The 27,520-nt window shown below is 36.8% G+C and overlaps 1 protein-coding gene across 5 annotated transcripts in view; it reads right to left on the bottom strand.

Annotated features, from left to right (window-relative positions):
- The window catches only part of ZEB1 (zinc finger E-box binding homeobox 1), a 199,333-nt gene that overhangs the window by 21,869 nt on the left and 149,944 nt on the right, over positions 1 to 27,520 (bottom strand). For 3 of the 5 annotated variants that reach the window (XM_065921219.1, XM_065921221.1, XM_065921217.1), the window contains exons 3-4: positions 13,143 to 13,205; positions 5,625 to 5,786 (exon numbers count right to left, since the gene is read on the bottom strand). In XM_065921219.1, the coding sequence (XP_065777291.1) occupies positions 5,625 to 5,786; positions 13,143 to 13,205 (225 nt within the window). The remainder of the gene's footprint in view (positions 1 to 5,624; positions 5,787 to 13,142; positions 13,206 to 27,520) is intronic. The other 2 variants (XM_065921220.1, XM_065921218.1) reach the window with 1 other exon arrangement.

A 27,520-nucleotide genomic window follows, 5' to 3' on the forward strand; every position in this document is an offset into this window, starting at 1 on the left:
GATCTTTTTCACAGTTGATTTCCTAATTTAAGGAAGGGACAGTTGACTTTCTGTAATGGAATCTGATTTGTTTTCTGTATCACCCTTGTAGATTTCCTTCAAAAATCTGAAAGTTGATTGATACAGTACCATTTACATTAGCACCAAAATGCTGAAATAATTAGGCATAAATCTAAGATTTATTTGAGGAAAACTATAAAACTCTGATGAATGAAACCAAAGCACTCAATAAATATAGAGATATTCCATGTTCAAGGATAAGGAGACTCAATAATATCAGGGTGTCAGTTCTTCCCAACTAGATCTACATATTCAGTGCAGCCCCAATCAAGTTATTTTATGGATATTGACAAAAATTCTAAACTCACGTGGAGAGGCAAGAGACCCAGAAGAGGCAACATAACACTGAAGGCAAGAGTAACGGGAGACTGACACTACCTGTCTTCAAGGCTTACTACAGAGCTATAATAATTAAGATAGTGTGGTGTCTGCAAGAAAACAGACAAATGGATCAGTGGAATGGAATACAGGTGAGCCCAGAGAGCAAATGCAATACAGTGGAGCAAAGACAGTCTTTTCAACAAACTGTAATGGACACACAAAAATATGAATGTAAACACAGACCTTACACCCTTCACAAAAATTATCTCAAAAAGGATCACAGGCCTAATTATAAAATACAAAATGACTAAGACATAGGTTATAACAGAAGAAAACTTATACCAACTTGGGTACTGTAATGCCTGTTTAGATACCAAAGGCGTGAGTCATGAAAGACATAATTGGTAAACTGGAATTAATTGAGAATGTTCTGCCCCATGAAATAAGACAATAAGAGAATTAGATGATAAGCCACAGACTGGAAAAACTATTTACAAATGACACAGCTGAAGAAGGACTACTATCCAAAATACACAAAGAATCCTTAAAACTCAACAGTAAGAAATCAAATAATTCAGTTAATAATAGGTCAAATTATACCCCCATTCCTCATCCATCTTCATGACAGAGAATAAGGGAATCACCATTGGAGTGTTGAGTTCAAGAATAAGTGCTTGAGACAAGCGTTCGGGCCTGGTGCACTGGGAAGACCCAGAGGAATCGGGTGGAGAGGGAGGTGGGAGGGGGGATCGGGATGGGGAATACTTGTAAATCCATGGCTGATTCATGTCAATGTATGACCAAAACCACTACAATACTGTAAAGTGATTAGCCTCCAACTAATAAAAAAAAAAAAAAAAAAAAAAAAAGAATAAGTGCCTAAGATTAAAGTAAGCAGAGGACAAGATGGAGGAGTAAGGACCTGCACTCACCGCCTCTCAAGAAGACACCCAAATCACAATTAACTGCTGGACAGCCAACAGCAAAAAAAGGCTGGAACCTACCAGAAAAGATATTCTACTTCCAAAGACACAGAAGAGGCCATAAGGAGATGGTATAAGGGGTGTATTCGCAATACAACTAAACCCCATTCCTGCTGGGTGGGTGATGCACATACTAGACAGTAATCATTTTGCTGAGGTTCTCCCACAGGAATGAGAGTTCTGAGCCCTATAACAGGCTCCTGAGTCTGGAGATCTGGCATCAGGGGGATGAGACCCCAGAGCATTTGACTTTTAAGGTCAATGGGGCTTGATCATAGGAACTCCAAAAAATTGAGGAAAAGATAAGTAACATGCTTAAGGGGTACACACAAGGTATTGGACGTGCTGGGACACAAGGGGAAAAGCAGTGATTTCAGAGGAGCCTCGGCCAGACCTACCTGTTGGGACAACATTAAATGTACCCACATTCACATTATAGCGGTCCTAGAAGAAGAGAGAGAGAAAGGGCCTGAGAAAATATTTGAGGAGATAATAGCTGGAAACTTCCCTAACATGGGAAAGGAAATAGTCACCTAAGTCCAGGAAGCACAGAAAAACCCAGGATAAACCCAAGGAGGAACATGCCAAGACATATTAATCAACTTGATAAAAAATTAAAGAGAGAATAGCATTGAAACATGTATATTTCCATATACATGTTTATATGTATATATACATATAAACATGTTTATAACATGTTTATATGTTATATACACATGAAATAGATTGCCAGTCCAGGTTTGATGCATGAGACAGTGTGCTAAGGGCTGGTGTACTGGGATGACCCTGAGAGATGGGATGGGGAAGGACGTGGGAGAGGGGTTTGGGATGGGGGACACATATACACCCATGGCTGATTCATGTCAATGTATGGCAAAAACCACAATACTGTAATGTAATTAGTCTCCAATTAAAATAAGTAAATTAAAAAAATTAAAGAGAAAATATTAAAAGCAACAAGGGGAAAGCAACAAATAACATACAAGGGACCCCCATAAGGTTATTAGCTTATTTTTTAGCAGAAACCCTAGAGGCCAGAAGGGAGTGGCAACGTATATTTAAAGGGGTGAAAGGGAAAAACCTGTAATCAAGAATCCTCAGCAAAGCTCTGATTTCGACAGAGAAGTCAAAAATTTTACAGACAAGCAAAAGTTAATTTGGCACCACCAAACCAGTTTTACAATAATTGATGAAAAAACTTCTCCAGGGGAAAAAGAAAAGCCTACAACTAGGAACAACGCAATTATGAATGGGAACGCTCACTGGTTAGGGCAAACATACAGTAAAGGCAGGAAATCATCCACACAAACATGGCATCAAAACCAGCAATCGTGAGAAGAGACGAGTACAATGCAGGATATTGGAAATTAAGAGACCAGCAACTTAAAACTATCTCGTATATATACAGACTGCTTTAGCAAAGCCTTGTGGGAACTGCAAACCAAAAATCTACAACAGACATATGCACAAAAAGGAAAAAGGAATCTCAACACAACACTAAAGATAGTCATCAAATCACAAGAGAACCAGAGAGGAAGGGAAGAAAAAAGATCTACAAAAACAAACCACCCAACAAACAGCTCATGCAACTCAGCTGTTCTTTTAACAATGCAATCAAAAAATGGGCAAAAAATCTAAATGAACTTTTTTCCAAAGAAGACATACAGATGGCTAAAAGGCACACAAAAAGAAGCTCAACATTATTAATTATTAGAGAAATGCAAATCAAAACTACAATTAGGTATCACTTCACACCACTCAGAATGGCTATCATCAAAAAATCTACAAACAATAAATGCCCAAATCCACAAAAACAATCCCCAAAGTAACAAAACAGCAATAAGAATATATATCATCAATTACGTCAAATGTAAATAGATTAAATGCTCCAACCAAAAGATTGACTGAATGGATACAAAGATAAGACCCGAATACACACAGTCTACAAGACACCCAAATCACCGTAGATGATGACTGCAGCCATGACATTAAAAGATGCTTGCTCCTTGGAAGGAAAGTTATGGCAAACCTAGAGAGCATATTAAAAAGACATCACTTTGCTGACAAAGGTTCGTATAGTCAAAGCTATGGTTTTTTCAATAATCATGTATGGATGTGAGAGCTGGACCATAAAAAAGGCTGAGTGCCAAAGAATTGATGCCTTCTAATTGTGGTGCTGGAGAATAGTCCTGAGAGTGCCCTGAACTGCAAGAATATCAAACCAGTCAATTCCAAAGGAAATTAATCCTGAATATTCATTGGAAGGACTAATGCTGCAGTTCCAATACTTTGACTACCTGATGCAAAGAGCCGACTCAGAAAAGACTCTGATGCTGGGAAAGAAGGAAGGCAAAAGGAGAAGTGGGTGGCAAAGGATGAGATGGTTAGATAGCATCACCGACTCAATGGACATAATCTGAGCAAACTCCAGGAGGTAGTGAAGGACAGGGAAGCCTGGCATGCTGCAGTCCATGTGGCTGCAACGAGACACAACTTATTGACTGAATACACACACACACAAAGACCCACTTCAGATCTAGGGATACATACAGATTAGAAAAGACAGTCTCTTCAGTAAGTGGTGCTGGGAAAACTGGGCAGCTATGTGTAAAAGAAAAAAATTAGAACTTCCTAACACAACACACAAAAATAAACTCAAAATGGATTAAAGACCTAAATGTAAGGCCAGAAATGATAAAACTCAGAGGAAAACATAGGCAGAACACTCTTTGACATAAATCACAGCAACATGCAAGATCCTCTCTGACCCACCTCCTGAAGTAACACAGATAAAAACAAAAACCAATGGGACCTCACTGAAAGCTTCTGCACAATGAAGGAACCTATAAGCAAGGGGAAAAGATGGCCTTCAGGATGGAAGAAAATAATAGCAAATGAAACAACTGACAGAGGACTAATTTCCAAATTATACAAGCAGCTCATGCAGCTCAATACTAGAAAAACAACCAACTCCATCAAAAAGTGGGCAGAAAACTTATACAGACATTTCTCCAAAGACGACATGCAGATGGCTAATAAACACAAGAAAAGATGCACAGTATCATTCCCTATCAGAGACATGCAAATCAAAACTACAATGAAATATTATCTTCCTCTGATCAGAATGGCCATCATCATAAAGTCTACCAACAATAAATGTCTAGAGAGTATGGAGAAAGGGGAACCCTCTCGCCCTGTTGGTGGGAATGCAAACTGATACAGTCACTATGGAGAAGAGTATGGAGATTCCTTACAAAACTAAGAATAAAAACTACCGTATGACCCAGCATTCCTACTACTGGCCATAAGAAACCATAATTGAAAAAGAAAGATTCGTGTACCACAATGTTCATTATAGCACTATTTACAATAGTTATGACATGGAAGCAACCTAGATGTCCCACTGACAGATGAATGGATAAAGATGTGGTACATATACACAATGGAATATTACTCAGCTATAAAAAGGAACACGTTTGAGTCAGTTCTAATGAGATGGATGAACCTAGAGCCTATTATACAGAATGAAGTGAGTCAGAAAGAGAGAGACAAACAATTGTATATTAATATTATACATAAATGCATATCTATGGAATCTAGAAAGATAGTACAGATGATCGTATTTGCAGGCAGCAAGGAGATGCAGACATAAAGAACAGACCTTTGGTCACAGTAGGGGAGGGCAAAGGTGAGATGACTTGAGACAGCAGTATTGAAACATGCTATTTTCATCTGTTTCTAGTGCTTGGAAGGCAGAATGACAGCTGATTTCTTTACAGGAGAATACAAACACATTACTACTATATTTTACTGCTGTTTATACACTGGCTGTTAATATCAGAGACGACCAACATAGATACAGGAAAAAAAAATTTGTCTCCAAATTAGTATGTTCTGAGCCATACCACCAAGGTTTTCTTCCAGAACAGTGGAGTAGCATCAAGCAAAAGTATGGTTTCTCCCAGTACCTACTTCTACTGCCTGCTGCCATATAAATGAATGGAAGTCAATGTCCAGGCATGGTCCTAAGCATTTCATATGTGGGGGTATCACAGCATACACAAGAGATGCACTGACAAAGACTACACACTGTTAACCATGGACATCACTCCATTCGCTAAAGAGATTATCCTCTATTGCCATCTGCAATAAATTCTGGTTTTCAGAAACGTTCCCTATAGTAAGGTGGGTTCCCACACAGTGCAATGGAAGCAATAATCCTTCAGAGGTGACAACCAAGCGGCCGTGAGCTCCAATTACCGTTTTCGTCATGCCCGCTGGCCTCCGGCGTGCCCTGTCTCTGGTCGTCCTCAGGTGCCTCTGGGTAGATGACTGCAGTATCTTGTTGTTGCAGGAACTCTTCAACGTTAGGATCATGGTTTTGTTCATTTTCTGCATCTGAGTCGCATTCATCATCTTTTACTAAAAGAAATGCATACTCTATATATAAAAAGCCATTTCACCACCAAGTTGTTACATAGTTTTCCTAAATATGAAACTATCTTGAGAGAATACAGGACTATCCTTGAATCTACAGGAAATATTTACAGGAATATTAAAAACAATTTACTCATTCAGCTATAATCTATTGAGAAGTCTGTTTTCATAAGTTTAAAGTGTTCTAAAAGTCTCAACATTGTTACCATATCCTCTTTAAGTTTTAGGGTTGTACTTCTATTCCATTGCACTGGTGAACAAGACCCAGTGGAGGTTGGCTGAATCCTTAGTTTCTCAATCAATAATAAAACAAGGAAAATAGGAAAAGAGAAAAACATAGTTCTCAAACCTAAGTTCTTCATAGCAACCTAATGTATCATGTTTACTTAGAGTTGTACTTGAATGACAAACTGAGTGCAAACTGCTCTGAAGTTCAGTTCAATTCTGTGATTTCTTAGAAAACAGCTTTAATAGTTAGCTACAGTCAGAAAGATTTCTAATAAGAGTTAAAGAGTATCAAATTGATAAAAATGCTTTCCATCTCCCCGAGTATTCAGATACAGACAGGGCTGTTCTCTGTCTTTCTGCCCCAGTAACTGTGTCACTGTAGGGTGATGGGAGAGGCATTTCCTCCAGGGTCAGAAGGTTACGAGGCTAATGCACGTCTTCACTTGGAGAAGGCAGCCCAAGGCACTGGTGTGCTGCAGAGTGGGCCTGGAGCTCTGGGGTTTCCATCCGTCTGTCCCCCTCCCAGAGGAAGGGCCATACTTCTGGTCACTCTCCTGGGTCAGTGTGGCCCCTGGGTGTCTCATGGATGACTTCTTCACACACTTCAGATTGAAGTCAGTTCTAAATTTGTGGAACAGCAGACTGAACTGGACCCAATTAAGATGGTGATGTACCAGCATCTTTTTGTTCAACAGATACTAAAACACTTGCACGGGAGCAGTAACCCAGTTCCTCAGTGTGGTTGCTGTTTAAAACTTTAGCACCAATGACACAGTAATAAAGGTGATTACGCATCATCTTTTCCTCCTTTTAAACAGTCAGTAGCTATCAGTTACGTGGTGTCTGCTGTATATAGTCAGTCCCTGAACAATATGAGTTTGAACTGTGAGGATCCACTTATACTTGGGTTTTTTCAACAGTAAATACTCTAGTACTATACAACTGTCGTTGGTTGAACCCATGGATGTGCAACTGTAGACACAGAGGAATCCAGTATTGGGAGGGCTGCCTGTAAATTACATGTGGAATTTCCACTGCGGAGGCGGGGGGGCAGGTGCCTTCACCACTGTATCGTTCGATGGTCAACTGTACTGAGAAGTGTACTTTTTAGTTGCTGACAGTCGTCGCCAAATTTGGTCACTGGATCCAAGCAGAGGTGAAGACTCTTTAAGATGGAAGCACCACTCTTCACTTAAAGGGAATCCATTTTCAGATCCTCAGCTTTCATGCAGGGTCCTTCCACGCAGGGCCCTTTCTAGAGTCCAAAAGCTTCTTTCTTCTACTCCTTTTTCACGGTCCTTTGCTCTAACTTCAAAGACAGACAGGTCCCCCCTCCATCCATTACATCAGTACAGCGCATGCCTTGCAGTATAAAACCTCCAGCTGCCAAAGGAAAACAATTCACAGTACTGACTGGGAGAAGCCTGCTTTACTGATCAATCAGACCAACGTAAGAGCACTCTAGGTGATCAGGGGAAAGGCTGGCGACTGAAATGGGGATGTTTGGGCCCTGGTTATGAATCTCTGAAATCAGCTATATGATATGGCCAGAGAAAGTAAGAGTAATTTCCCCTTAATGACCTCACCTGTTTCATTCCCTAACTATTCTTAAAAAATTCACTGCTCTTCAGAAGGCTGGTGAGAACAAAGCAAGGAGTATTCTTGAAAACCTTTCCTAGGATCTGTCATTAGCTAAAACAATAAGCACTTCTGAACAGCTAAAGTAGTACAAGTCTGTGTTGCTATATCTTTTATCATTTTATTTTCCTTTTTTATTTTTTAAATTATGAAAGTATGATAACACATTTACAGGAGACTTGGAAAACACAGAACAAAGTTACGTATAGTTCCACTATATATTACCATTATTTTTTTAAGTAGATCTTTTCAATGTAACTTCAGATATTTGAGTTAAACTTGATTAAGATGCATGAGACTGGGTGCTAGAGCTGGTGCATTGGGATGACCCTGAGGGATGGGAGGGGGAGGAAGGTGGGAGAGGGGATCAGGATGGGGAACACATGTACACCCATGGCTGATTCATGTCAATGTATGGCAAAAGCCACTACAATACTGTAAAGTAATTAGCCTCCAACTAAAATAAATAAATTTTTTAAAAAAGTAGAACAACAAAAAAATAAACTCACAAATGAAATTTATATTTATGTGATTTCTTATAGAGGAAATATAGATTTGAGAAGTTACTTAAAAATACTTTTATCAGATATTACAAAACATTTATTTCAATTAAATGTTCTCCACTTTTAAAATGTCTGTATTTTCTATAGCCTAGTAGCTAAATATATCCTAGATGATGGAATGATAAGGATTTAAGTAGTGTACATTGTTCAGAATTATACATGTAATATGTATTTTATACATGAATATTATATCTTCAATAAGTTATAAACTTATCTATATACTGGTTGTAAATATCCTCATTTGGAGACAAAGATTTTTATAACTCATAATAATTAGATTAGATCTAAATAACCTTAACCTCATTGTTGAATAATCTATTTTAAAGAAGTATTTATTTATATTTTATACATTCCTCATTATTTACACATTATATATTCTTCATATTAATATAAAAATTTTATGAAATTCCTCAAAATGTGTATTGACACATTCATTTTAATTAGAAAAATGAAGACACAGTTTATTTTTCTGCCAGAAAGTCTGACTTGGCTGATGGTCTAACAGCAATAATTGGTTTCACTAATAAGGTTATTAGGTACAAATTTTCCAGAAATTGAATGAACTAATAAGTTTACAGCTCTAAGAAATTGATCAAAATATAGTTAGTTCAGGTATTAAAAGAATTTTTATTTAAAAATGTACTGACTCATTAGCAATATTTCAGTATTCCCAACCATTTCTGAATATATTACACAAGGTGCCTCTAAGTTAGGGTAAAAAAAATAGCAAAAATCAGAACAGATATCATTTGTCTTTTGGTAAGTAAGAATGGGTGAAGCCTTTTGGTATACACCCAAGGAAGTGAGGGCCTGAATGATTCTGGTGACTGGGAAACAAATCCTTTAGCGAAATAGGTGGCTCTGAATCTTTGCTTTCAACAGAACTGAAGGCGCATTTAATGGAACTGGTCATTGACAAGTCATTAAAATATTCTTATTAATAGATAACCATAATTCATTGCATATAGTTCTGAAGATATATAAAGAATGTAATAAATCATTTATAACAAAAAATTATTTCATCTTTTTATTTATGAGGATAAAGTTCTCTCAGAGCTAAAGAAAAACCAGAAACAGAATTAATGCTCCACACTTTTTCTTCTAGAATAAGTGACATTAAACTACTGATATATGGGCTAATTAAAAAATACTTTGGCTCCTTTAATCTCATTTCCAGTAACATTTTACTTTAATGAGTAGTTGACCCCTGAACAACACAGTTTTGAACTGCATGGGTCCTCTTATGCTGGATTTTTTCAATAGTGAATACTAGAGTTCTCTGTGCTCCACGATTGGTTGGGTCCACGGATGTGGACCAGCAGACAGAGAGGGGCCTTGTGTACGGAGGAGCTGGGTACTCAGGAGGGCTCACTGTAAGTTGTATATGGATTCTGACTGGGCAGAGGGGTCAGCGCCCCAACCCCTAGGTTGTTCAAGGGCAAACTGTAGTTATTAAAATTTGTCATGTATGTTGTGATCAGTGATCATAGGATAAAGCAATCCATAAATTAAAAAAAATCTAGGAGCCATATAGTCCCTGGAAACTAAACAGAAAGCTAAATTTCAATTTATATATATGTTTTTCTTGAAAAGAAATGACAGTTGATCAAAAGTATCTTTGAACAGGAAATATACACTGGTTAGCATTAAATTCTATATGAGTTCAGGGAGAAAAAATTATGATGCAACATTTCTGACTCTCAAAGAGGTATTCATATTTAAAAAATAAATGGTATTAAATTGCTGTGGATTTCAAATATAACAGTGATGTCAGAAATGTCATTTTTAATGTGCCAGATAATAGGTTATAACTACAGCTGACCCTGAAAACATGAGGTTTAGGGGTGCTGACCTTCCAAGTGGTGGAAAATCCACGTATAACTTAAGAGTCAGCCCTCATTGTATATAAGTCCACATCCTAAGACTTGGCCAACCCGACTGTGAAGCACTGCAGTATTTATTATTAAATAAAATACATGTATGTGTGGACCTGCACCATTCAAACCTGTGATGTTCAGGGGTCAACTGTACTTACTAACATGAAGGGTCAGGTAATACATAATCACCTGGGAGGTAATACATAATCAGTCTGTATAATATAAAATCTGGAGGACAGTAACAGTATGTCCTAGGACAGTTGGGAGGATTAAATGAACTAACACAGTATGTGTTTAGTACTGTATCAGGCACATAGTAAGTGCTCTGTAATTATTATCTCTTTTCTTCAAAGCAGTTCTGCAAGGTGAACATTGAACCAGAGAAGATGACTCAGTATCGAAAGCTGGGCTCTTTCCAACTAAAGTACACGGTTTCCATGAACCTGTACTTACCAAGCCAGTTTCAGGCTAAGACCAGACATTCCTCGGTTTACCCCTAAAACTTAAAGAGCTGGGAAGTGCATGTGGTGAAAAGGTCTATTATAAAGCAAAATTCCTAGTCTTAAAACTAATAAATGCATGTGTTTAAATATTAAAGAGATGAGCAAATACTGAGAATATGATGACAATTTGGTTTTCTTTCAGGTGTGACAAAACTCTGAACTAACTGTCACAGTATAGAATGATAGGATTATAATCTTTGGTCAAAGTGTACAATTGTAGGGTTATAATCACAAATTATAGAAAGCTAGACTAGAGAGGCAAACCTTTAATATAAAGGCTGAATAACATTTTTATGAGGCTATCAGTGTTTTACTCCCATAAGAATAAAGGATAGTTAGGCTTCCTCCAATCTTTATCCTCCAATTTTGAAACTTTGCACAAGTATCAGCTAAACAAACAAAGAAGGGATGCTTAGAAGAACAAAGGCTGTTTTGGGTGACTTTTTCACTCTCTGAATACTAAGCTGAGACTATAGTTCTCCTCACTTCGTGAACTGCAGAAGGAAGTGAGCTTGAGAAAGGAGCTGACAAAGTTCTAAACTAATGATGGTGACCTCTTGCCATGGTTTTGTTTACTTTGTCAGCACATTATTCCCTGGAAGTGAAGGGAATAACACAAGCAAAGGTGAAACATGACTTCAAAGTTAAACTGCTCTGAAGTCTCAAACATCTAATTTCCACCCTTCTTTGCTGAAAACTGCATTTATCAGAGTTTTATTAAATGTTTGTTTACTCCTAACTCCCGAGGGCCAGGGAAGTAACACACAGGGCTCACTACTTTGGAGGGGGTGCTGTATTTCAGCGGGAACTCTAGTTCCAGACCTGACTATTTTTTGGGGAGGGAGGGAAATTATGTATCACTCAGTACTTCAAACTGAAAGCATGAATTCATTTTTGTACTGAAAAGCTAACTGTGAGGTAAAATACTGTCAACTTGGAACTCTAGGTGTCTTTTTTGCTGGCACTTTGCCTCAAAGGGCAAATGATCTTCTACAGAAGACCTTCTACTAACCTAGTGATGTGAGTTGTCACAATTTAACATTAAATAGAAGAGGAATGAACAGCATTCTTCTGTGTTCATTAACACTATTTTACTAACAACAAATATATCGTTTAAATATTTTATATAATGTATAAGTCAGCCTGACAAATATTTGATAATAAGCATACCTGAATACATTATTCATGCAAGTTCAACATAATCACGTTAAAGGCAGAATACAAAATCTTTGGCTGTGGCACCATAAATGATCATATATTCCATTATTTGATTAATGTGGAGTGCACTTTCAGTTAGAGTACAAAGGCTTGCTCTTTGTTTTATAGAAATGACAAGTATGGGAGGGCTGATGCTTATTGGTAAAAATCGATTTTTGACACATTACTACAAAATACACTCATCATACACAACACAAGGTGATTTATAAGGCTCTGTAGAATATTCCTAAAATGTACTGCAAAGAACAAAAACTATAAATGTAAAAAAAAAAAAAAAAAAGAAAACTATAAATGTTAAGCCAAAGAAGAAACAAAGAAAATTTAAAACTATATGATAGAAATATCTAATCTATGGTAGAACACACAGAATACAATTATACTACCTTTAAGTGCAGAATTTTAAGAAAATATTCTAATAATTTGGAATTTCTTTTTGAAGTTTACATTTGAAGACTGCCTTATGAGAAGTAATAAGTGCCTGGTATTATCATATATTGGACATTATCATATGAAATATCTGGACTTAAGATTTGCACTTACTCTTTTCCTTCTTAAATCTGATTTGAATCCAATAATAGAGGAATAGCCTTAAGTCTCGGAGAATATGTACTAATATAGTCACCGAGAAGCAAATTTCCTTGTTTACTATAATTCAACTTCACTTTGGGTTGGAAAGATCCCCTGGAGAAGGGAAAGGCTACCCACTCCAGATTTTGGCCTGGAGAATTCCATGGATTATGGTCCATGGGGTCGCAGAGTCTGACACGATTGAGCGACTTTCAATTTCATTTTGGCCTTTTTCAATCATAGAAATGGTAAGAAAAAGTGTATTCTCTTGTTTGCTGTGACATGTTCACTTATAAATACTCATAATTCTTATCTGGTTTCTAGATAATCCATGATATTTGCTTATTTTTCTCTCTTCTGCTTTTAGTCTTGTGGGCAATTTCATGTAGATCCTGGTAACTAATAATGAAACTCAAAATAGATCTGTATTTCTGTAACTATGGTAAAAATCTGACAGAAGTTTAAATTATCATTCAAACACTTATTCTGTGGATTATCTGTAGATTATATTTATCATCATTACAGATGAATATCTGTATTATATGACTATCTAAGCTTGCAGTGAATTTAAAGAATATAAACACCTAACTTTTCATACAGTGCCCCATATGCCTAGGTACTTAACCATTTAAAGGGGGGCAAGATAAAGAGGAGGAAACAGATTAAATGCAGGATTCACAAATGCAAAAACCAGTCACACAAAAGGCTGTTCAAAGATGACAGTGCTTGAGAAAAAGGCAAAAGTACCTGCACATCCCACTTCATCTGCCCGAGCTTCTGGCCCCAGGATTTCTTGTCCTTCCTTTCCTGCTAAAAATCAAACAGCAAAAGCATTAAAACAGATCCCCCTCTCTTCAACATTTAACTTCTATAAATCTGGAAATGAAAATTTTAGGTTATATTTGATTTGGATTTTTTCCCCCTTGTATAAGTACAGTAACATGTCCTACTAAGCTAAAGCTTTTTAAAGAGATTAAGCATTTTCACAAAACTCATATTTCAGAGAAGCAAAATGAGTGAAAATGTATATCTATTCTGGACTTCTACATATATTAGAATTATATGCATACTGGGATTTTATTAATGGTATTTTTTTTAGGAGAGGAGCTCTACCTACAGGCAGTAGGATTCCTTTTCCATCTCTTTCCTGAAGCAAAATTGCTATGTGCTGGGCACTGTGCTAGGTGCTTTATCAACTCATTTCCTTTAATCTTCATAAACTCTCTCTTTATAAATTAAAAAATCCCACCAAAACATGAGGCTTGAAGAGGTTAAAGAACCTGCCTAAGGACACACAGCTACTGGGTGGTGGAAGCAGAATATGAATGCAGTTCTGAATGGCTCTAAAACCCGCTCTCCCCTCCACCCTGGCTTATGTCACTATAGACTGAATTCCTGACAACCTGCAGCATGTCCAGAGCAAACAGCTAAGGACTATACCTTTTCTTTCACTCTCTTAATTATTCTAACTACTAGTAAGCAGTAATAAATGATAATAGTGGTACCAGTAAACATATTAGATGTCTATTATCCACCTTCTCTGGGGCCCAGATGGTAAAGAATCTGCCTGCAATGCGGGAGACATGGGTTCAATCCCTGGGTCGGGAAGATCCCCTGGAGAAGGGAATGGCAACCCACTCCAGTATTCTTGCCTGGAGAATCCCATGGACAGAGGAGCCTGAAGAGCTATAGTCCATGGGGTCACAGAGAGTCAGACATGACTGAGTGACTAACACACATTATCCACCTCTGACACCTATATATTTGTAATGAGCTGATAAGATCAGAGTCAATATGCACATTATTTAGGTAAGCAGAAAGTAAACTTTATATATTTAGGTACATTTTATTTATTGAGTAGTTTATTAAGAACCTGTGCACATATGAAAGATTAAAAGTTAAAAACTGCTTTCAGAGTATATAATGTAATTATGATCAGAAGACTTACAAAGTCATGCTAAAACACTGTGTAGTTATCTGCACTCCAATCAAATCCCATTGAATATGTCAATCAAAAATCTTGATTCAGATTTCCCTTAAGTTTGATAATTGAATTGAGAAATAAAGCACTAATCAAGTAAAACCTGTGCTCACATTAAAGCATGTATTTCTATAAGTGTCTTGGATTACTGGGTGGATTTATTTGGCAGATTTTCTATACTCATTAACTTTTACGTTACTACTTAAAGATAATCATTATGTGATAGTTAAAATATGCATAAACCTCTTTAGATCAGCATAAAAAACACTGTCTGAAGTGGATAATGATGAGATTAACTTCTGCTGAAGAATTCTCATTTTATATTTGCTATCAGCAAAATGACAATTTAAAAATCCCTGGTCAAGTGTTAACAATACTGTATGAGAAACACTGGTATTTGCTAAGCATCTGAAAGTCTCCAATGTTTATTTTTTTTCTCTTCCTCCAAAGCATCTACTTAACCTAAAATAATAAAAGTGTGCCAAGTGGGTAATTATGATAGTAATATATTTATTATTGCATATGTGTGTTTGCTGTTTCTCCTCACATCAAAACTGAAGCAGGCAGAGCTATGACTTGCTAAGGTGGAAGGTAACACTGATTTTTAGTTATTTATCTTGGAGTTTTGTTTCTTTTTTCTTTTTCAGTACCACATGGCATGTGGAACTTTCCCTGACCAGGGACTGAACCCGTGCCCGCTACAGCGGGAGCCCAGAGTCTTAAACACTGGACCACCAGGAAAGCCCAAGGTATCACTGATTTTAAAGTTCAAAATGACATTTTGGACCTTATTAATTTTACTGCTTGCAGTTAAAGCTAACTTAAACACTGTCTGCAATTCAATTAAATTATTCCTTCGGCTGGAGTGAAATCTAGGCTACTTACATGAGAATGTAACATGTCAGCATCGGGTCCCATGCTTATTTACCACAGTTTGAAACCTGGAAGCCTCCAACCATCCCCTCTTTACTGGGGGCGGAATTTTTGTTCAACGACTAAAATCATGTCAACTAATGAAACGGAAATGGTGCTTGCGCTGGGCTGTCAGGTGGGTACCCTCCTCTCGCCAAAGGTCACTGCCCGCAGCAGCCCCTCCCCGCTCCACCCAGGGACCAGCACGAGGGCATCTTGGAACAGGCGCTGTTCTAAATATTTCTCAAGCAACATTCTCCCTCGTGTGTTCTGACCTTACTTCTAGTTTTAAGAAATATAAGAGGAATAAAGTAACTGAATCTACTTGTACCTAAGATTTTTTTTCTCCTATAAGACTTTATAATGTCAACATATCATGACTGACCAATCTAAGTGCAACTTAGGAAGGAAAACCACAGTGCTCCTGAGGGTTTGGCGTTTAGTCTAAATACCAAAGCAAGTATCTAAAGGACAAACTGCAGGCTAAGAGACTTCAGTTTTTCAAAGAATGGCAAAAGATAGCTGAAGTAAGTCATGAAATGCTACTCAGCAATAAAAGGAACAAACTATTGATACATACAACTTCAGTGAGTCACCAAAAGATTATGGAGAGTGAAAAAAGCCAATCCAAAGGTTATTACAAACTGCATTATCCCACTTATATAACATTAATGAAATGACAAAATTACAAAAATGGAGAATAGCTTAGTGGTTACCAAGGTTAAGGATGGGCAGGAGGGGAAAGGAGAGGACGGATTGTTTGAAGGCAAGTGGGGAGCGCTGTGGTCCCGGATGCTCTCCATCTCACCTGTATCAGCATTAATAGCCTGGTTACAATATTGTACTACAGTTCTACAAGATGTTACCATCTGAAACTGGGTAAAAGGCACACAGACTCCCTGTATTATTTGTAAATCTACAACTGTGAATTATTTGTGAATCTGTAATTATCTCAAAATGGAAAGTTTACTTTAAAAAAGTCAACAGCGAATAGCACACATTTAGATCAAAGTAGACAGCACCTGTTCATTTTGCTGAAGGATGAAATTCCTAGTAAGTAAAAACAAGTATGACAGATGCACTTGATTTTAATTAGAAATGTAGATGCTTACTATCAATGGCGAGAAAGAATAATTCAAAGTACAGGATTGATGATTTAACACATGTTCTAAATTCTAAAACTTGTATTTCTGAAATTAATACCAAGATGTTTCTAACCATTTCACATGTTTCTGTGGGGATATTTTGTAGCAATAGCTAAGAAGGCACAGTGAGTGGCTAAGGGAGTCAGATTCTCCTTTTCTGCTCTTGTCTCGATGACACACACACACCAAACACATTTAGACCTGCCTTTTTCTTTCTTTTTTTTTAAAATTCTCATTGGGGCCTTTTATTTTATTTTATTTTTATTTTTTATTTTATGTTTTTGTTTTTCTTTCTTAATTTTTTTTCCATTTATTTTTATTAGACCTGCCTTTTTCTTAAAGCTGTGTTCTCTGCTAGAATGCTGTTACCCATTCATCTGAGTAATTGCTACTAATCTGACATCTTTGAAGCTCAGTTCACAAGTCTCCCAGTTTGTGAGTCTTCCCTGACCCTGCTCTCTGCTAGCCCCACCCCACTGTCCCTGTTACAGGAGAGAAACCTATTACAGTAACGCTGTCCAAAAAGCAAACACTAAGAAATTCCTGAAGTCAAACGTAAAGTATTCAAACTTTGATTAAGGATGAAATGTTTGTTTTACTGTATACTTTTTCAGAATGTTTCCAGATAGCTCCATCTTTCCTTCTTATATCCATTAGGTTCTACATATGTATCAATCTATTTTTGGTATAACTGTCCATCAACCTCCCAGTAAATATAATTCACAACCTCCAGGAAAACCTGTTAATGTAGACAATGGTAAATAAAAAACATGCCTGAAGTCAGCTTTGGTGAAGATGAAGATAGGCTACTTGCATGTCCCACTAGATGCAGCTACAACACTTGGGAGAATGCATGGAGGGGCAGTGTGAAGACTCTGGAAGGTGAACCAGAGCAGGCAGGGGAAGAAGAGGGGGCCACTGAGCTGGAAGTGACTCCTCCCACCCTAGCCTGGGTTCAGGGTGGCTCAAAAGCTGGATGTGGACACTGAAGCATGGAAGAAGTGTGGTAGAAAAGCCCTCCAGTTTAGGCTTAGGGAGAAGGAAAGGGAGAAATATGCATTTTTTCATCTTTCATTTTGGCTCCCAGCCCCCAGGTCATCCCACAGTGGTGGGAGAGATTGTGGTGAAAGCAGGGGCCCCAGGGTACCTGAAGCCAAGGGAGGGGCACCTTCTCCTCCAGCTGAAGGAACAGAGCCTGAAGAGGGTGGTACAAGAGTCCACTGAGCTCCGTCTCCCCATCTTCCTGCAGCTCCCCTCACAGTCATAGCTGCAGCAAGTATGCATGAGGTATGGTAGTAAAGTCCCAGGATTTTGGACAGAAGACTGAACAGGAGAGTCCTGAGGAGACCACTGAGAGGGAGGAGCATGGGGAAGCAACTGCACAGAGCTGTCTGTGGACTCCTGGGTGCATCCCACGTTTCCCTCATGTGGATCTGATCACAGACTCTGAGAATTGAAGCGTGGGATAAGATCATTACTCTGCATGGTACAGATCTGAGAAGCACTGCAAAGGCTTGAAAACCGAACTTATAGTGGGACCACAACCCACAAAAAGCTACTTGGAACTTACAGCCTGATACACTGAATTGCCTGCTAAACCAGAAGTACAGAAATTCTCCACAGGATTTAAATAAAAATAAGAATCTCATAAGATAATACTCAAAAGTGTCCAGGATACAATCCAAAACTACTTGGCTTGCAAAGAACCAAGAAAACCACAGCTTCTGTGGGAAAATGTGGCAACACTGAGATAACACAGATGTTGAAATTATAGGATGGCTTTGATAAAGGTTCTCCAAGAAGTTAAGGGTGAACACTCTTGAAAAGAGTAGAAGGAAAGTCTCAGCAAACTTGCATCAGCAAATAGAAACTATAAAAAAAGAATCAAAAGAAAACTTTAGAAGAATACAATAACAAAAATTTAAAAAACCACTTGATAGGCTCAATAGTACAATAGAGATGAAAGAGGAAAGATTAGTGAACTTGATGACAGATCAATGAAAATTTCCTAATCTGAAAAGCAGAGTAAATGACTAAGAGAGTCTTAGATGGACAGGATAACAAGAAAATTATCTTTCATGTCACTGAAATCACAGAAAGAGAAGAGAATGATATAGAAAAAACAATTTGAAAAAATGTCAAAAAACTTCCCAAATTTAACAGAAGACACAAATTAATAGGTTCAAGAGGTTAACTGAATCTCAAACAGGGTAAAGCCCTCCAAATCTAGGCCCATATCATCAAACTAACTCTGAAAACAAACAAAAAAAAAAACCCACAAAAAAAAAACTTGAGAAGAGTAAGAGAAAATGGAATATGAGGGAACAATGATTGAAACGACAGCAAATTTATCATTAGAAATTAAGGATTCCTTAGGGAAGTGGAATGTTTTTAAAGTGCTAATAGAAAATAAAAGTCTCTCAACCCTAAATTTTACATTCAGTGAAAACATACTTCAGAACTGGAGGTAAAATAAAGATATTTGTAGATAAAAGAGAGCTAGCAGAGTTCACTGCCAAGAGACCTTATCTAAAAGAATTGCTACAGGAAGATCTTCAGAAAGAAGGGGAAATGATGTTAGAGGGAAACTTGAAATGTCAGGAATGAAGGAGAATATAAGAAATGACAACTACATTACAACTACAATATAAAGTAAGGAGGGCAATGGGATCCATGTGGGTGCAAGGTTTCTATATTTCACTTGGGGTAGTAAAATATTGATTCTAAGTAGACTGTGAAAAGTATGTAACATTCAAATCTACAGAGCAACTATTTAAAAAATCAATACAAAGAGATACAGTCAAAAATGAAATAAATAAGTGAAAATGGAATACTAAACCATATTCAAATGGTCCAAAAAAGACAGGAAAGAAATAGAAAAATGAAAAAAAAAATAATATACAATTATAAACCTAAATCCAAATACCAAAAGTTACATTAAATACAAACGGTCTAAACAAGCCAATTAAGAGACAGAGATTTTAAAAACCAAGCTCCATCTATAGCTCTCTACAAATATAACATCATTTATATATCATTTATCATAATACATAAAATAATATCATTTATAATGTAAAGTCATTTCAAATATAATGATGTAGGTATGTTAAAAGTAAAAGGATAGAAAAAGATACAATGCAAACATTAATGAAAGGAAAGATAGGGTGATTATTTTAACATTAAAGTAGACTTTAGAGCTAAGAAAATTACCAGAGATATAGAGAAACATTATAATAAGTCAATTCACCAAGAACATATAACCATCTTAAATATGTGTGAAACTAGCAAAGCTTCAAATCAGGAGACTGAGAGAACAGAAAGCAGATCTATGATTATAACTGGAGACTTCAATACTCCTCCTCACATTAACTGATAGAACAAGCAGAGAGAAAGTCAGCAATGATATAAAGAACTAGTCAGCATTAACAACCACTAGAACCAACTGACATTTATAGAACATTCAACCTGGTCCTTTTTAAATGCACATAAAAGATTCAGGAAGACAGATTACATCCAGGATCATACAACAAAACAAATTTAAATATATATATAAAATTTAAAGTACTGAGTTGGCCAAAACAACAACAGTTGGCCAGCCTAATATGTTCTCTTAGCATAATGAATATAAACTACATATGTAGGAAAAAGAGGAAAAAATTTCTAAACACTTTGGAAATTAACACACTTCTAAGGAATCCCTGGGTCAAAGAGAAAAATGAAAAAGAAAATATAAAAACTTGTGGAATGTACCAAAAACAGTGCTTAAAGGGTAATTTACATTATTAAATGCCTATGTTATAAAATAAGGAATCAAATCAAAACTGTGCTATCATGGTAAACAGTGGGAGAAGAGAAAAATAACCTCAGAAAGAAGTATTAAGAACAGAAATCAATAAAAGTGAAAAAAGAATAATAAAAGGTTCTTTGAAAAGACCAAAAACAATGACAGACATTAAAAAAGACTGACAAAAAATGAGGGAAACTATAAATTTCTAATATCAGGAATGAAAAGGGGATCACTGTTTAGATCTTTGGCCCATTTTTTGATTGGGTCATTTATTTTTCTGGAATTGAGCTGCAGGAGTTGCTTGTATATTTTTGAGATTAATCCTTTGTCTGTTTCTTCGTTTGCTTTTATTTTCTCCCAATCTGAGGGCTGTCTTTTCACCTTGCTTATAGTTTCCTTTGTTGTACAAAAGCTTTTAAGTTTCATTAGGTCCCATTTGTTTATTATTGCTTTTATTTCCAATATTCTGGGAGGTGGGTCATAGAGGATGCTGCTGTGATTTATGTCGGGGAGTGTTTTGCCTATGTTCTCCTCTAGGAGTTTTATAGTTTCTGGTCTTACATTTAGATCTTTAATCCATCTTGAGTTTATTTTTGTGTATGGTGTTAGAAAGTGTTCTAGTTTCATTCTTTTACAAGTGGTTGACCAGTTTTCCCAGCACCACTTGTTAAAGAGGTTGTCTTTTTTCCATTGTATATCCTTGCCTCCTTTGTCGAAGATAAGGTGTCCATAGGTGTGTGGATTTATCTCTGGGCTTTCTATTCTGTTCCATTGATCTATATTTCTGTCTCTGTGCCAGTACCATACTGTCTTGATGACTGTGGCTTTGTAGTATAGTCTGAAGTCAGGCAGGTTGATTCCTCCAGTTCCATTCTTTGTTCTCAAGATTACTTTGGCTATTCGAGGTTTTTTGTATTTCCATACAAATTGTGAAATTATTTGTTCTAGTTCTGTGAAAAATACCGTTGGTAGCTGGATAGAGATTGCATTGAATCTACAGATTGCTTTGGGGGTAGTATAGCCATTTTGACAATATTGATTCTTCCAATCCAAGAACATGGTATGTTTCTCCATCTGTTTGTGTCCTCTTTGATTTCTTTCATCAGTGTTTTATAGTTTTCTATGTATAGGTCTTTTGTTTCTTTAGGTAGACATTTCTCCAAAGAAGACATACAGATGGCTAACAAACACATGAAAACATGCTCAACATCACTCATTATCAGAGAAATGCAAATCAAAACCACAATGAGGTACCATTACACGCCAGTCAGGATGGCTGCTATCCAAAAGTCTACAAATCATAAATGCTGGAGCGGGTGTGGAGAAAAGGGAACCCTCTTACACTGTTGGTGGAAATGCAAACTAGTACAGCCACTATGGAGTACAGTGTGGAGATTTCTTAAAAAACTGGAAATAGAACTGCCATATGACCCAGCAATACCACTTCTGGGCATACACACTGAGGAATCCAGATCTGAAAGAGACACGTGCACCCCAATGTTCACCGCAGCACTGTTTATAATAGCCAGGACATGGAAGCAACCTAGATGCCCATCAGCAGATGAATGGATAAGGAAGCTGTGGTACATATACACCATGGAATATTACTCAGCTATTAAAAAGAATTCATTTCAATCAGTTCTAATGAGATGGATGAAACTGGAGCCCATCATACAGAGTGAAGTAAGCCAGAAAGATAAAGACCATTACAGTATACTAACACATATATATGGAATTTAGAAAGATGGTAATGATAACCCTATATGCAAAACAGAAAAAGAGACACAGATGTACAGGACAGACTTTTGGACTCTATGGGAGAAGGCGAGGGTGGGATGTTTCGAGAGAATAGCATCGAAACATGTATATTATCTATGGTGAAACAGATCACCAGCCCAGGTTGGATGCATGAGACAAGTGCTCGGGCCTGGTGCACTGGGAAGACCCAGAGGGATCGGGTAGAGAGGGAGGTGGGAGGGGGGATCGGGATGGGGAATACATGTAAATCCATGGCTGATTCATGTCAATGTATGACAAAAACCACTACAATATTGTAAAGTAATTAGCCTCCAACTAATAAAAATAAATGAAAAAAATTAAAAAAAAAAAAGGGGGGGGGCATCACTGCAGAGCCAGAAGATATTAAAAGGGCTATGAGTTCAAGAAGTAAACATTAAGATATACATTTCTGACTCTTAAAGAAGGGTTTATTCATGTTTTTTTTTAATGGAAGTATTAAATTGCTATGGATTTCACATATGAATGGTGTTTAAAAACGTCATTTTTCTTCATTTGCTATTATTTTCTCCCAATCTGAGGGCAGTCTTTTCACCTTACTTATAGTTTCCTTTGTAGTGCAAAAGCTTTTAAGTTTCATTAGGTCCCATTTGTTTAGTTTTGCTTTTATTTCCAATATTCTGGGAGGTGGGTCATAGAGGATCCTGCTGTGATTTATGTCAGAGAGTGTTTTGCCTATGTTCTCCTCTAGGAGTTTTATAGTTTCTGGTCTTACATTTAGATCTTTAATCCATTTTGAGTTTATTTTTGTGTATGGTGTTAGAAAGTGTTCTAGTTTCATTCTTTTACAAGTGGTTGACCAGTTTTCCCAGCACCACTTGTTAAAGAGGTTGTCTTTTTTCCATTGTATATCCTTGCCTCCTTTGTCAAAGATAAGGTGTCCATGGGTTCGTGGATTTATCTCTGGGCTTTCTATTCTGTTCCATTGATCTATATTTCTGTCTTTGTGCCAGTACCATACTGTCTTGATGACTGTGGCTTTGTAGTAGAGTCTGAAGTCAGGGAGGGTGATTCCTCCAGTTCCATTCTTCTTTCTCAAGATTACTTTGGCTATTCGTGGTTTTCTGTATTTCCATACAAATTGTGAAATTATTTGTTCTAGTTCTGTGAAAAATACCGTTGGTAGCTTGAGAGGGATTGCATTGAATCTATAGATTGCTTTGGGTAGAATAGCCATTTTGACAATATTGATTCTTCCAATCCATGAACACGGTATGTTTCTCCATCTGTTTGTGTCCTCTTTGATTTCTTTCATCAGTGTTTTATAGTTTTCTATGTACAGGTCTTTTGTTTCTTTAGGTAGATATACTCCTAAGTATTTTATTCTTTTTGTTGCAATGGTGAATGGTATTGTTTCCTTAATTTCTCTTTCTGTTTTCTCATTGAAGAAACAGACAAAGAATTAATCTCAAAAATATACAAGCAACTCCTGAAGCTCAATTCCAGAAAAATAAATGACCCAATCAAAAAATGGGCCAAAGAACTAAACAGACATTTCTCCAAAGAAGACATACAGATGGCTAACAAACACATGAAAAGATGCTCAAAATCACTCATTATTAGAGAAATGCAAATCAAAACCACAATGAGATACCATTACACGCCAGTCAGGATGGCTGCTATCCAAAAGTCTACAAATCATAAATGCTGGAGCGGGTGTGGAGAAAAGGGAACCCTCTTACACTGTTGGTGGAAATGCCACCAACTATGGAAAACAGTGTGGAGATTTCTTAAAAAACTGGAAATAGAACTGCCATATGACCCAGCAATACCACTTCTGGGCATACACACCGAGGAAACCAGATCTGAAAGAGACATGTGCACCCCAATGTTCATTGCAGCACTGTTTATCATAGCCAGGACATGGAAGCAGCCTAGATGCCCATCCGCAGATGAATGGATAAGGAAGCTGTGGTACATATACACCATGGAATATTACTCAGCCGTTAAAAAGAATTCATTTGAATCAGTTCTAATGAGATGGACGAAACTGGAGCCCATTATACAGAGTGAAGTAAGCCAGAAAGATAAAGAACATTACAGCATACTAACACATATATACGGAATTTAGAAAGATGGTAACGATAACCCTATATGCAAAACAGAAAAAGAAACACAGAAGTACAGAACAGACTTTTGAACTCCGTGGGAGAAGGTGAGGGTGGGATGTTTCAAAAGAACAGCATGTATATTATCTATGGTGAATCAGATCACTAGCCCAGGTGGGATGCATGAGACGAGTGCTCGGGCCTGGTGCACTGGGAGGACCCAGAGGAGTCGGGTGGAGAGGGAGGTGGGAGGGGGGATCAGGATGGGGAATACGTGTAACTCAATGGCTGATTCGTGTCAATGTATGACAAAACCCACTGAAATGTTGTGAAGTAATTGGCCTCCAACTAATAAAAAAAAAAAAAAAAAAAAAACGTCATTTTTAATGTGCTAGAAATTAGATTGTAATTACACTTAAATGAAAAATTTTATATATCCATTATGAAATCTGTGAGGCAGTTCATAATCAGTTTGTAAAATATAAATTTGGAGGATAATAACAGTAGTTAGGGTAGTTGTGAAGATTAAATCACTACAGTATATGCTTAGTATTGTACCAGACATTTAGTAAGTGCTAAGTAATTGTGAGATATTTTCCTTAAAGCAGTCTTGTAAGGTTAACATCTCTTAACACACATGAATTTGAAAACTCTTAAATGGACTATATCCTCAAAAACTAGAAACTACTGCAAGTCATCCAAGATCAAATGGCTAATCTGAACATTCCTATAATTGTTTTAAAAATTTAATTTGTATTTTAAAATCTTTCCCCCCAAATAACAGAAAATTCTAGGTCATAATGTAAGTCCACTTTAAGTTTTACCAGACATTTACTGAACAGCACTTAAATGGTATTTTTAAGAAAACAGAAGAGAAAGGAAGACTTTCCTATTAATTTTATGAGGCCCATATGACCTTGATACCAAAACCATGTTACAATATTACAAAAAACAAACCAACCTATAGACCAGAATCTCTCATGAACATTGGCACAAAAATCTTCAACCAAAAATTACCAAGTCATATTCAGCAATATATGAAAACACAATGACTCAGAGGGGCTTTCCAGATAATCTAAAGCTAGTTCAATATTGGAAAGTCCATTAATGCATTTCACTGTGTTAACAGGCTAAAGAAGCAAAACCACATGATCATATCAACTGACAGAGAAAAAGCATTTGAAAAAATCTGACATCTATTCATGATGAAAACTCTCAACAAACTAGAGATGAAAATGGTTTCATAAAGAACATCTACAATAAATCCACAGTTAACATTATATTTTAAAGCAAAAGACCACATACTTTCTTTCCCTCTAAGATTGGGAAAATGTCCACTCTTACCACTCCTGGCATTTTCTAATAAAAAGAAATAAATGGTATACAGACTAGAAAGGAAGAAAAACAACCCCAATTTGAAGAGAAGACTGTCTACATAGAAATCTTAAGAATCTCCAAAGAATTTTTAGAACTAGCAAGTCTGCAGGATACAAGGGCAACACACAAAAATCAATCATATTGCCCAATCATGTAACCCTGATTAATGAGAAGGAACAAATGGAAACTTAAAAACAAAATATTCACAATAGTTTTTCCCTTTAAAAATGAAAGACAGAGGTTTAAGTCTCTCAAAATATGTTAATGATCTGCATTTTGAAGCTATAAAATACTAATGTAAGAAATAAAAGAATACCTATACAGATTAAAAAAAGAATCAACATCCAAAAATCAGTTGCATTTCTATATAGTGATACCATAGGAAATAGAAATAAAGAAATAAATGAAATCTTGTTTACAATAGCATCAAAACTAACAAAATACGTATGAATAAATTTAACCAAAAAAATAAAAGCACTAAATGCTGTGAGGCAATTTTCCTCCAATTAAAAAATAAAAACACAATTTCATTTAAAAAGCTGTAAAACACTGATGAAAGAAATTGAAAACACAAATAAGTGGAAGGATATCTTGTGTTCACGAACTAGAATTAATACTGTTAAATATCCATACTACCCAGAGCTATTTGTAGATTCAATGCAATCTCCATCCAAATTCCAATAGCATTTTTTACAGAAACAGAAAATAAAAAATCCTAAAATTTATGTGAAATTACGAAAGATCCTGAATAGCCAAACAATCTTGAGTAATAAGAACAAAGCTGGAGGTATCACACTTGCTGATTTCAAACTATACTATAAAACTATAGTAATAAAAACATGTGATACTGGCATTGAAAACACGTAGACTAATGGAAAAGAATCAAAGGCCCAGAAATAAACCCATGTATACACTAAAGTCAACGAATACTTGACAAGGGAGCCAAGAAAGCTCAATAGATAAAAGGTGGTCTCTTCAATCGAAGGTGTTGGAAAAAGTGGACAGTCACAAGTAGAAGAATGAAGCTAGCCCTATCTCATATCACTATCAAACATTAACTCAAAATGGGTTAAAGACATCAATGTGAAACATGAAACCATAAAAATCCTGGAAGAAAATATAGGGGAAAAAACTCCCTGACATTGATCTTGGCAGTGATTTTCTAGATATGACACCAAAGCACAAGTAAAAACATAAAAAATAAAGGAATACATCAAACTAAAAAAGCTTCTGCACAGCAAAAGAAATGATTAACAAAAAGAAAGGCAACCTGTGCAGAAGAAAGTATCTGCAAACCATATAAGTGAAAAGGGGTTAATATTCAAAATGTACAGGGAACGTCTAAAACTTGATAGTAAAAAAGCAAATAATGACTTAAAAATGGGCAAAGGACCTTAATGAGCTTCCTTGGTGGCTCAGTGGTAAAGAATCCACCTGCCAATGTGGGAGACGTGGGTTTGATCCCTGGGTTGGGAAGAGTCCCTGGAGGAGGAGATGGCAACCCACTTCAGTATTCTTGCCTTGGAAATCCATGAACAGAAGAGCCTGGAAGGCTTATAGTTCATGGGGATGCAGAGTCAGGCAGGACTTAGTGACTGAGCGCACACAAAGGCCCTGAATAGACTGTTTTTTTTTTTTCCCCCAAAGAAGACATACAAATGGCAAAGAAATACACATGAGAAGGTGTTCAATATCGCTTATCATCAGGGAAATGTAAATGAAAACCATAATGACATACCACTTCACACCTGTTAGAAAGGCTGTCATCAAATAGACAAGGTGTTGGTGATGTGGAGAAAAGGGAACCCTTGGTGCACTATTTGGAATGTAACCTGGTGCCGCCACTATGAAAAACAGTATGGAGGTTCCCCAAGAAAATTAAAAACAGAACTACCATGTGATCCAGAAATCCTACTTCTGAGTATGTATCTGAAGGAAAAGAAATTACTATCTCAAGAAATATCTGTACTCCTATGTTCACTGAAGCATTATTTATAATAGCCAAGGCATGGTGTCAGCATGACCTGATGAAGGTGGCATTAACCTTCATCACCTGGTTAAGATGCTGTCTGTCAGGT

This window comes from Muntiacus reevesi, chromosome 2 (genome assembly GCF_963930625.1).
Source record: "Muntiacus reevesi chromosome 2, mMunRee1.1, whole genome shotgun sequence".
In the NCBI taxonomy this organism is placed as follows: domain Eukaryota; kingdom Metazoa; phylum Chordata; class Mammalia; order Artiodactyla; family Cervidae; genus Muntiacus; species Muntiacus reevesi.